General features: G+C 34.1%; 1 protein-coding gene across 2 annotated transcripts in view; it reads left to right on the top strand.

Moving 5' to 3' along the window:
* Positions 1 to 12863, top strand: part of LOC149574994 (ARM repeat superfamily protein) — a 180554-nt gene that overhangs the window by 61835 nt on the left and 105856 nt on the right. For both annotated transcript variants that reach the window (XR_016360118.1, XM_089814847.1), the window contains exon 4: positions 5660 to 5799. Coding sequence is in view for 1 of the 2 variants with exons in the window: in XM_089814847.1 (XP_089670973.1) it covers positions 5660 to 5799 (140 nt within the window). In the remaining variant the exon portion in view is untranslated. The remainder of the gene's footprint in view (positions 1 to 5659; positions 5800 to 12863) is intronic.

The following is a 12863-nucleotide window of genomic DNA, read 5'->3' as shown; positions in this document are numbered from 1 at the left end:
GTTACATTGATAAGTCTTTTGGTTTTCTAATGCATCCTATTTAGTACCTCTGCAAACTTTTTTTGAAATTTCACAGGTCTGGTAAAGAACCTGCTCTGATACCATGTTGGTTTTCATCAGGATCGCTGCATTTGTAATGGCACTGCCATAATGTTTTTTATGTGTTTATATATATGTATGTATGTATATGAATCATTATTATATTAATTAATCTCATAGGTTTATCCTACCAAAGCTACCAAATGTCAACATCTAAGTATATCTGATCGATCTGCATTTAGAGACCATTAAATTGCATCTTGTAATTGATTGATGTTTCATATCAAATCCCAATCGAGCATTATGGTCAGAATAAGAAACAGATCGGACATTTATTATGTTTGAGCAAGATCACTTTGATCTTGATTAAGGAAATAATTTGTATTTGTTAAGGGTTGAAACCCGATTATAGACCGGGCATGAAAAGGCACCTCTTCATGAGACATACCCATGAACGAGCATGTCTCCACCTTTTGTAGACATGTTCACTCATGGATATGTCTATTCATATCCTATATAATGCAGATCCGATCCCAAGGAAAGGCATCAGAATCAATTAATGATCTGCCCTTTGGTGTTCGGTGACTACAAATATCAGATCCAGAATTACATATCAATATCCAGTATTTATCAATACTGAATTGTCATTTGCATACACAGGCCAAATTCTGATAACATCTTGCAAAACAAAAATCAGAGATTAGTAAATCATATTCTGAAAAGTGAAAAGACATTCACAGATCAAATCTGAAAGAAATCTAATCCTCTTTAACAATTATTAAATCCTTTGACACATTGTTGGTAGTAATTGCATAGACCCACACAACCCACTAGATGTCTTAGGGTTCTTGGTTGTGGCCATTCGTTAATATCGTTAATTTTTTCCTCATCTACACTCACTCCTTGTGCATTGATTTCATGTCCTAGGTGTAGGACTTCTAGTCTAAATAATTTGAAGGCTTTGGCACATAGCGATTCTTTTTCCAAAATGTCTAGAGCTTCCTCAATGCATTTAAGATGTTCTTCCCATGTTCTGCTATAAATAAGGACATCATCAAAGAATATTAGGAGGGTTTTTCTTAGCTGATTTCTAAATATATGAATCACGCACGACTCAAATGTTGTAGGGAAATTGGTTAAGCTTTAGGATAGGACAGAAAATTCGAAGTGCCCATTGTGACACCCTAAAAGCTGCCTTTGGAATATCTTCTTTCCTCATTCTTATTGGGTGATGTACAATAAGAAAGGTAAGAAAGATAGATTGTTCCTTTTTGTAATACACAATTGGAAGGAAGACGACCCACTAGGTTCAAGTAGGACTGAAGTGCTAAATGAGTCAATGATCCTTCACAATAATAAATTGGGGGAAGTTGGCTATAAGGGGAAATGATATGATGGTGCAAAATAGGAGAATAAATAAAAAAATGTAACGAGTTATGAAAAAAATGGACCAACAGAAATTTGACATATGACTGTAATGACTTGAAATAGAAACCAAAAAAGCTGTACTAACCTGCTATCCGAATTTGTAATGAATTTGCAGGGAACAAAACATACTAGGTGTTGTGTTCATGTGTTTCCTTTAATTCTATCTAAAATTTAAACAGTCGATTTGATAGGTGTTGCAGTTTCCACTGTAAGTCCCAACAACTTCAAAGTTTGTTCTTGCACACATAAAGACGGGGAAGAAGGTTGGATGAAGAGGTTTTCCTTGATCAAACCCTTGCTTGGAATTTATCTTGAAATGAAATAAAGTAAGTGAGAGTGAGCTGCTATATAACAGAGGCTAGATCTGAAAAGGAAGTATGCCATACCTTGGCAATGCAAATGCTTCTTTGAATGTGATCAACTATGTTGATGCAAATTGCAATGACTTTGACTTAACCTAAAAACCCAAAAGGAAATCATGAAGGACAAATCTTTGTGTAATGAATGCTGTAGTTCACCACAAGCTTGATTGAGAAGAAGAAAAAAGATTTGGATGAATGCAGATGTATGTGCATATCCTTCCTTGATAGAGAACTTCTTTGCTTGGCCTTCAATGAGGGAAAGAAGCTTGACCCATGGAGAACGACACTTTGAATGCTTGAGAAGAGTCTAGATCTTCAGTGCTTGGATGCTTGCCTTCAAACCTTGAATTTGATTGCTTGATCATGAATGCGAATCCTTATGTGCGGTTATTGATCTTGGTTACCAAAATGAGGAGAGATAGGGTATTTATGTACATCTCACAACATCTCTAGGGTTAAAACTCAGAAGGGTGGACTACAAATCCGAATACCCCACTAAATCACTAAGACGGGGCCTCGGTTCCAATTCAGGCCAAACTTCGGTGAACACAATGCCCTGGGTGTTATGTTCCCAGGAACTCAACACTCTGGACATTCTGTTCCATCCACTTGGGGTTCAAATCAGAACCATGGACCCCGAATAATCAGAGTATGTTAGATTACAAGGCACAACTGATTTTGAGGTCAGGACGTAAGAGAAAGGCTGCAAATGGTAACATATGGCCTAGGTGATCAAATAAAATATTGTATTGGAGGAATAATGAAGGAGCACACTTAGAAATATTGTCTTATCTCAATTTTGAACAAAGTTGAAATAATAAAGGACTTATATTTGAATTTAGGTGTCCATTAAGTGAATTGGTTTTGATTTCAATGTATTACAAATGCAAAATCATGCTACAGAATTGGAAGTGAATATTTTGATAGATTAGGATAATAGGATTGCTTCAATGAATACACAATACTTGCCCTTTCAAAAGAGAATTGCACCCAAAAATGTTATTGTATGATCTTATATAAAGGCTTCAAAGTTCCCAAAATGAAAACTGCTTAATATCAGATGTGAGAATTCACAATTTCTGGAAAATCTAGAGACCAGAAATAGGAGTTGTTTGTACCACTGTAAGTTTTAGGTAGCAAAACAGAACGGCCAATAGAGAGGGAGCGAGATTAGGGAAGAAGATGCTGATGTAGTACGATGGCATGTAAAAATGACAGAATGATGGATTATGGGTTGTAGATTTTGAAGTGCCATTTTCAAGATTCAAACCCACCTCCATATGCATAAACCAACAAATTCAAATTTGAAATAACTGAAATTGGCTGGGAACCACTTTCGTTGCATAGAACTATTTTAAGGGCTATGCCCTTGCCATTTGAGTTATTGAGGTGGCACAACCAGTGGCAAGTCATAGGAGGGTAGGAGGATAGATGCTTTACTACTTTAGGGAGTTGATGGAGGTAGCAGGAAATGAGCATTGCCTAAGACTAATTGCTTGTGGTTTGTGATTGATGGCTATTGGTGGGTTGTTGGCTTTGGTGACTATTAGGCTGCTGTCAGTCAACTTTTGAAAAGCCAGTCTGTGGCTTGATAGGGTTTGTGTAGGAATGACTTTGCAGGTGACTCAAACTTTTATATTTTTTGTTTGAAACTTTGTTTTTCTTTTAAATTTTTTTTTAAAACTTAAAAAGCAAACAATGTAGAAAAAATATTTCTATAGGCTTGTACCTCCTTGTACAGGTGACTGTGTGATGTGTATAATTGGTGGAGGAAGATTTTTCTTGAGGGCTCTAGGCTAGATTATGCAATTCAGACTGACATTTTTATTTGTAGCTTTTTGTGCTGGAAAATGCAACGAGAAACAATCTCTTCCCGAAAGCTTTGATTGAAACCCCCATTTCTTGAAGGACGTGAACCAGTTGCATACACCAACAAAGCTCTGATACCATGCAGGAGGTGCAATATACAAGTATCAGCTAAAATCTAATATTGAGAATATGGAGAGATAAAAATGAACTGATTATTGGATGAAAGGAAAGAGTACAAATATATAGCCTCGTAGTGTTTACATGCTAAGGATGAGGATTAGCTAGAAATGAAAAACAAGGGACGACTTCTTAGTTTCTAAGTCCCATGAAAGAAGGAAATGATAGAGTGAATTGTTTCTTCCAATAATTCTTTGTTCAATCCTATGTTCTATCCAGCCCTAAAAGTATTTAAATTGTATTCAAAAGAAAATTATTTGAATATCCATTCTTTTTATTTCTTCTCTTTTATAATTCCAAATTACCTTTTAGGTATTTATTATTAATTTTAATTGAATATTCATCATGTTTCTACTCTATAATTATTATGCTTCTTGGCCCCATTTAATGATAATAATTTAAGTGTTTTTTTCCTAAACTTATGGTACTCTTTTGGACAATTAATATATTATTTATTATTTCTTTGTAAATACCTCCCTTCATCCAATGGTGAAATAAAATAGGCTCTAGGTCCTCCGAAAAAGGAGATTGTGTTTAAGGCATTTAGGGATGACAGTGGTCTGGGTTCCCACTTTAAATTGACTTTTTAAAGTGGGAATGGTTAAGTGTACTTGAGTTTCTGTGCCATTTCCTATGTATTTCTGAGCATTGGCCAGGGTTAAGGGACGGCGAGGGGCATTTTAGTTTCATTTCTATGCTTGGAAAGTACTCAGGATAGATGCACTTGCAAATGGGCAGTGAATGTGTCCTCATGTACCCTTGGTAATAATATGTCCATATCATGGTTTAGTGAGCATTAGCAAGAATAGCTTACATGTGGGCAAGGAGCCACCTCACCTACCTGGTTTCACTCTTCAAACTCTTGAAAATCCAATGCTGTTTAGTAATTATGAATCCTTACCAGAACTGTTGAGAGTCTTCTCTTGTGTCCATATATTTCAACAGTTCTCTTATTCTTCCTCTAGGATTAGAATGAAAACTATGAACTTATGTACAACCAGGGTAAACAAAGAAAAAGATCCCCCATTTTTATTGCATGGCCGCATATTATTCAATGAAGAAATAACTAGTCCTTAGAGAGAGATGGCATGCAGGAGTCACACAATAATAATGAGAATGAAAGAGATTCTTGTTAAGTTCACCTTTGACTTATATTCCATTATTCACTGTTTCAATGATAATAGATTCAAATTCAAGAACAAAGGTGTAAGTCAAACACCTCCAAGCTACCATAAATAATGAAAAAATCAACTATTCCTTTTACTTTTTTCCATGCCATGGAATTCATATAATTACAGTTTTAGTTAGTTACATAATTGATAATACAATGATCATACAACCTGGTTAATACCTTGACAACTGCTGTGTAGCTCAGGCTAGGTTATTCCGATTATATTATTAATTTACAGCGGATTGTTGTAATTATGTATTTGTGCATAGAGAAAATTGTTGGTAACATAAATGTAGAAAATTGTGTTAATTATTGGGGTTTAGTTCTTTATGTACTTCTAAAAAATATTATAGTTTACAAGTTGAGATCAAGATATCATTGTCACAAGCCAATAAAATGGTAGATGCCTGTTTACTGAAATGCTTTGAAAAGTTTGGAACCTGCTAGGGTTAAGGGCAAAACGGATGATGGATATTCTAGTACAAAGGAAAAAAAATGGAAATTCTGTCAAAGAGGTATTTCTAAATACTTAGTTCATAGTAATCGAAAAAACTTGTCATAATTGTCAGTCAAGGGATATAATGTAAAGTATCAGATTTGTTGAATTTATGGTTTAACCTTTAAGGGATCTGTGTGCAAGTTATGGTGTGCTAAGAAAACTGTTTGACCACAGGAGATATGCTTAGGCATAATGGGGAATTTGGCTTGCCATGCTGTTCCAGAAAGAGCTATGGTTACCACGAATGGGTTGGTGCAGATAGTTGTACAACAACTGTTTCTTAATGATTCTCCAAGTCTTTCCGAAACTTGCAGGTAATTTAGTTAAATAAATTAAAGTTTATACCAGAAAATATGCAGTTTGGATAATTAAGTTGTACAATAGAAGCAATTTGCATAAGATATTGTGTCTGAGCTTGCATGTCTCTGAAACTCATCTATGTTCTTTTCCACTTCATCATGTTATGTTATAAAAAGTAAAATTTAATCGTTTAGTCAGTAATGTGTCATTTTTTGAGTTATAGATGCCACAGCTTAATATGCTTTGTAAGAAATAATAAGTGGACAGGTAAGTTCTTATGTTGTTTTGGCAAAGCTCAACTTTGGGTTGTTTGATGATAGGCTCCTGTACATGTTACCTTTTAGGTGAGGATGTATTTTCCCTCTCTTTATAATCATCTTGATTCTTGTATTCAGAATTTTCCTTTTTAAAATACAAAATCTGCTTGGAGTTGCGAATCTCTAAGATAGCCACATTTCTTTTTTCAAGTTGTTGCATTTTTGACTCTTTGTATAATATATGTCCATAAAATTTGACCTTTCTCTCTCTCTTGCTTTTTAATATTTAACCACCTTTTCAGAGCTGTAGTCTTTATTGTTGAATTTAGGACCAGAAGTATACAAATTGCAATAACTGAGATAGCATAAACAAATAACACCAAAATACCCTGGGAAGAACAACCCTCAACGAGGGAAACGACCCAGCCTACGAAAATCAAAGTTTTATTAAGATCTTCGAATCAATTACAACTTCTTCTATTCTTGATAATTAATCTTCAATACTCAATGATCATCAGCGATTAGAGATAATATTCTGAACACTTTGTTGATCATGTCCTACATTTTGTCACCACAAAATGCAGGTAACAGTACGAAACTTTTTCAACTTAGTTTTGCATTTCTTTGAGTTTAGTTCATTATTTAATTGGTTAGTATTGATCAACCAATTAGTACCAATTGATATAATGAATTCTTTTACTGAAGACTTTCATCAATTCCTTTTCGTTTTTATGATTGTCGAGTCTATGCTTGATTTTTGAGGCTTTCATCGTCATTTTCTTTGCTTTTGAGTTTGCATCTGTTGGTTTTTAGTCCTTTGGTCTTGCTCATGTCATGCCTTTCGCTTTTCCCTTCAATTTGATCTAACCTAGAGCTTAATTGGAGTTGTTAGTCAAGAGATATGGCCATTTTAGTGGCCTTTTTGATGCAACACCACAAATTAAAAATATCATGTTATATTTCTAATTTGACATTCTTTTTTTGAAAAGTATAACTTAAATTCACTTTATGTTATGTTTTTAAGTTACTATCTTTTAAATTTTCACTTAAAGTAACTATAGTGCACTTTATGTTATATTTTTGAGTTGAGTTACTTTTTGATTTTCACTTAAGTGACTATATTAACTATATAGTTCAATTTAATTTTTAGCATTTAAATCAAATGCTCTAGTAAATATTACTTTTTAAATGGTATTTACATGTTATATAATTAATATGATATGTAAATATAATTTATGTCCCATTTAAGTAATATTTTAATGAATTTAAATTGACATGTGCTTATTTAATCACATAAAGTCATCAAAAGTGGACATTTTATATGTCATTACATGTAAAATCTATCAAAAGTGGACTTTTTTACATATCATTGCATATAATTTTCAACTTAGAAGTATTAATCCATCAAAAGGGGACTTTTTTCATGTCTCTGCATATTCAAGTCATCAAAAGTGGACATTTTATATGCAATTACATGTAAAATCCATCAAAAGTGGACATTATATATGCAATTACATGTAAAATCCATTAAAAGTGGACATTTTTCGTGTCACTATATATAAAGTTCAACTTGGTGGACCTTTTTGATGTCATTACATCAAAAAGTTATCAAAAGTGGGACCTTTTTGATGTCACTGCATCAAAAGTTAAGTTCTTATGTCTTTGCATCCAAAATGTGAGATGTAACTTAAAATGTGTTCGCATCTAAGAGGTCCGATTTTGATTGCTTGCACATTTTAAAACATGTCATTGACCCAAAAAGGTCCAATTTGCCTTGTTTGCACATTTTAAAATATGCCATTGACTTTAAAAGGTTCGGTTTTAAACTAAAACATGTTTTAATATGTGTATTGGCTTCCAAAAAGTCTAATTTTGAAGAAATACATGTCTTTGCCCTCCAAGAACCCGATTTTGATCATAAAATGGAGATTTTCTTGATGAATTTGCATGAGATTTTCTCCAATAGGGTCTTTTTTTTATTGGCAATGGATTTTTAACATAATAAATGGATTCATCTTGCTAAAAACATTTTTCTAAGCTCTATCCAAGGGCATGTTTTTGGGAAAAAATTCAAAAAACATCATTTTTGGCGCAAGTTTTGGCCTAAAAAGGAATTGATTTGGCTCTTCAAGTGTGTTACATTACATTGTGACTCATGTTTTGGTGTTTAAATGCCAAAACGTTTTTGTTTCATGCTTTTTATGAATCACGTTTTTGCTTAAAATGCCCAAAAAATTAGGGTTTTAATCCACTTTTATGCATTTTGAAGCTACATTTTTTTATTTTGATCCATGTATTTGCATTTGGGGAAGTCTTTTTTGCATTCACAAGTCAAAAATGACTCAATTTGCATAAAAATGTCATTTTTTGTTTAAAGAACTCAAAAAAATGCATTTCCAGCCCATACCTTTGATCAAGTGGGATTGTTTTTGAGTGTTAAATACATTATATTGTCTTTGGAGACCATGTATTTGGCACTTTCATGTCAAATTCGACCCTTCATTGCTCATTAATTTTTGTTAAATGCAAGTACGGAAAAAGTCAAAAAGTTGTTTGAGAATCTGGATTTGAGGAAGAATTGGTCTTCAAGTCTACAAAACTTGCTATTTTGGCACTTTAACTTCCAAGCAAGTGGACATTTTCAAATTTCTCATCAATTCGTGCTTATCTTGCTATTTAAATGCACATTATTGCTTGATGATTGCCACTTGTTGAAATTAATGCCATGGAAAGTGCATTTTTTTCTTTAAAAATGAAGAAACTGTTCATTTTCTTGTTTTTGGTGGTTCCGCAATTTCCAAATTTGAATTTGTATGTTGAAGTGCATTGCATCTCGACATGTTTGAGTCTTTTGCCAAAGGCATTTGTTATTTTTTGTACTTGTTTTTGTGTTTTGCTTGTTTGCATTTCGGTTTTTCCTCTATTTTGGAAGAAATTGCAAGTTCTTTACCAAGAACTTGAGCACGTTTCACTTTACTCCACTTTCCATTTCATGCGAAAGCATCATCATATTCCACTTCCATTTTCCATGCCACAACACTTCACATCTCATTCGACAAATGCGATTACATTATTTTCCATCTCATTCACCATCCGCACATGCATGTAATCCCATTTTTCGCTTTCATTTCACTCATCTTACTTTCTGCATCTATTCGCATGATATGATTACACAAAATGCTTTACGTGTAATTGCATCTAAAAGGACTGATTTTGATTAAAAGTCACTTTTTGAAAAGTCAAAAAGATGTCATTTTCATTTTTCCATGTACTTTGACTTCATCTTTTCACCAAAGATGACTATAAAGTTCATTATTCTTCTTCCATTTTCCATTTCCATCTCTCCATATGCATTCACACCTTCATGAGCAAATATATGTTTCCGCATCTTTTCGTGCTTTGTGCCTCATCTCATCACCTGCACTTACATGTAAAATGCATCCTCCATCTACATTTACATGTTATCTCACTTTCCATTCCTCATTACATGTTGCATTTACATGTAATCCATTTTTCTTGCAATTACATCTTGAAACCCCAAGTCACTTTTTAAAAATCAGCAATCTCCATTTGCACACATTCCCATGTGCCAAGCACTTTACTTCAAAAAAAAGGTGCTGATGGAAAGTTATTCTGAGTTTACATCCGGACATCATCAAGAAGGTTCTCAAGTGTTAGAGAATCCAGAATGTGCCAATCTACAAAGGAAAATTCATGACAACTTGAGTGAGAAAAGTTGCATTACATCAAGTTTTCAAATGACAATGGACAATTCAGCAAAGAGAATCAAGCTATCAAAAGACGCAATACCATGGTTATCAAGGTGAATGCAGTGGTACAAAGTACGGGAACTCTGGATCATGTGATCATTCAAGATTGCATCTGTGATCATTCAAGATTGCATCGTCAAGTACAAGGCCCTTCAGAACAATCCCTAGGATTGTTTCCTTCTTTTCCGTCTTCTTTCTTCTTTTTTCATGTTTGTAATTGAAGAGGATGTATTACATGAAGATGTGTAATTACATGTAATGCAAGTTGCATGTACATGAAAGATGTAATGTGAGTAGCACGTGTAGTTGCATGTAACCCTATATTTTCTCCTGTAGTTAGACTAGGTCAAAGTTGGTCGAGTTGCTTCCACTTTTTCCTCCACCTTTTTTTCAACTCCTATGCTTATATAAAGGAGTGCCCCCTCATTGTAGAAATCATCTTTTGTTGTATGCAAGAAAGCTCTGGCACATTTGTGCAAGCATAACTTTGATTGTGTAGTACAAATTTGGGAGAAAAATGAATAAAAGAAGCAATTGGATTCGAAGCTTTGACTGGAAGCAATTGTGATAGAGCAAATTAGAAGCTTTGACTGTAATTTGTGCCTATTTTCTTGATTCATGTTATTATTGTGTGTTCAATAAAACAGCATAGTGATTTAAGAAGAAATCGAAGCTGAAGCTTTGACTGGGAGCGGTTGTGGGAATATATAGCGAGAAGCTTTGTCTGTAGCTTATACTTCTTTCTTAATTTGCAAAACAGTTAAGTTATTCTTACTTTTAGGAGTCTTTGTGCCCTAATTGTAAAGCTTTTCATATAGAAATACAACCATACTTAGAGCCAAACCGGTACATTTTTAGCTAGCCTTTGAGTTAGTGAAAGTTTATCGGTATTACTGTTTCCAGCTCTTGATAGAAGTGTAGTTAGAGATTCACCTTGCCCACTACTCACTCCATGAGTAAATGGATTCTTTCTTGAAAGTTAAGAGAAAAGGATATTGGTAACACCCATTTTATAAAATCTCTCGACTTCTTGCTTACCTTGAGTTGATCCAAGGAATGGTGTGAAGGGGGAGCCTTCCCTTTGAGGTAGGAGAGACTCTATCTCACACGCTGTGATTGGTCATCCTATTTTGCGACTGGATTTTTACTCAAAATTGCCGGTTGCAAAATATCCACTCAATAGATCGCATGTATAAAAGTTTTGCTATTGAGAACAATGAATGCGATGATACAAAATATTGATAGAAGTCTGAATTGTATGCAAATAATGCTTCTTCCATCTAGAATTTTAGAATCTGATCACATTAATAAATCTTATCTCTATTTCATGCTATATTTTTGCCATGACACTATATACAAAAATGAATACTAAAAAGAATTGACAGTGAAATGAAATGAAAGATGAGAAGGCAAGGGACAACGTCTTTAATAAAACTGACCAAGACTTCAAAATGACTGCCAACAATTACATGGACAGACAACTTGCCAGCATGGACAAACTACAAAAGCTTTCATACGTGGATGCCAACTAGGATGCACAATGACACCGAAAGAATAAGAAGCGTAATGAGCACCATGACAGCAAAAGAATAAGAACTGCGATACATAACATGACATGGGTGGATACAAATGAACACCACAAGAACAAAGTATAAACACATACTACAGAAGTATATGAACGCTCTAGGATATGAATGATGCAGAGCTATACACTTGGAATACTTTCCAAGGAATGTTCAACTAGGAAAGCCACATCAAAGGGCTCTCACATCATTATAGTACCCATAGTTGGAAAACAACTTAGCAACAACTCGCCAAGCCCCCAAAAGTTTATTTGGAAAAAAATCAGCCAGTATTTCAAAAAAACTCAAGTTAACTCGGGAACCTAAAAAACCGCTCAAATTTAATTAAAAATGGTTTTTTTTTGGCAAAATTAAATGACAAGATGCATGTAATGAATTAATTAAAGAGAACACAAAAGAAACAAGTAGAGTTTAGATATATATAAATGCATGGTGGGTAAAAAAATGCATTCTAATGGCAAATGCTGATGACAGGAAGCAAAATAATAAATAGTTTGTGTCAAACTAGAAGTAAATACATCATTACAATCACATCTTCCTTTTCCCAACTCTACCAGCATACTATAATTCTCTATTTTATATAATATATAGACTTTTTGTTTAAAAAAATTAGTTTATTGTTTAAATTGAAAAAAAAAGTTTTTCTGAAAAACTTGCCAATTTTTGGCAAAAACTCGGTGATTAATTGGGTGATTTTTCCACAAAAAGTCGGCGATTTTTTCGCCAGCTGATTTGCTATTAAATCCGGGAAAAACTCACTGTCTAGAAAATCTCAGTGATCAGTAGAAACTCGCTTATTTTTCAGCGATTATGCCAAGTATGATAGTATCAACTTCTCCAAAGTCAGTTGTGAGATACAACTTCTCATATCAAATGTGTCATTACAAGACACCAATCAACTTTCCTCAATGGGGGACAGCATCTTGTTTCTTAAAACATTTACTAACTTCATGCACTGTACTTGCATAAATCAACTTTCATTCTTTAATCCAAATACCCAACTCCCATTTCATTCTGCAACTCATTATGACACCACCTGTCTTCCTTTTATATCAATCGTGGACCTTATCCATTCTCTGCTTTACCTAGTTACACTCCGACAGTCCTAACTCTTCTTTAGAACTAATTATCATCTGACTAAGAGATTCCTCTCCAACTAAATTAATGCTCACTCAATAAACATAAAACCAATCCAACATTTGAACATGAGTTATATTCCTCAACTCTTGACGATCCCCAGCATACAATGCTTCTTCTTTGGGTTTACCTTTGAGATCCCCTCATAAACTGTCGCTCTTTGTGATGTCCTATAGTCAGCGTCTCTATTGTTATACTGCCAAACTTGACAGTCATACACCCTTGATCAAAAGTCATTTAACTTCTGATATCCAAGACACCCAACATTTGGACTCTTTCTACACTTGGCATTATCTCCCCCACGATACTCACGGTGCACATAGTCTCTGAA

Source organism: Cupressus sempervirens, chromosome 2, assembly GCF_028749045.1.
Source record: "Cupressus sempervirens isolate cs-2001-9-10 chromosome 2, ASM2874904v1, whole genome shotgun sequence".
In the NCBI taxonomy this organism is placed as follows: domain Eukaryota; kingdom Viridiplantae; phylum Streptophyta; class Pinopsida; order Cupressales; family Cupressaceae; genus Cupressus; species Cupressus sempervirens.
The sequence above is the reverse complement of the archived record's forward strand: the minus strand, read 5'-3'. Positions and strand labels throughout refer to the sequence as shown.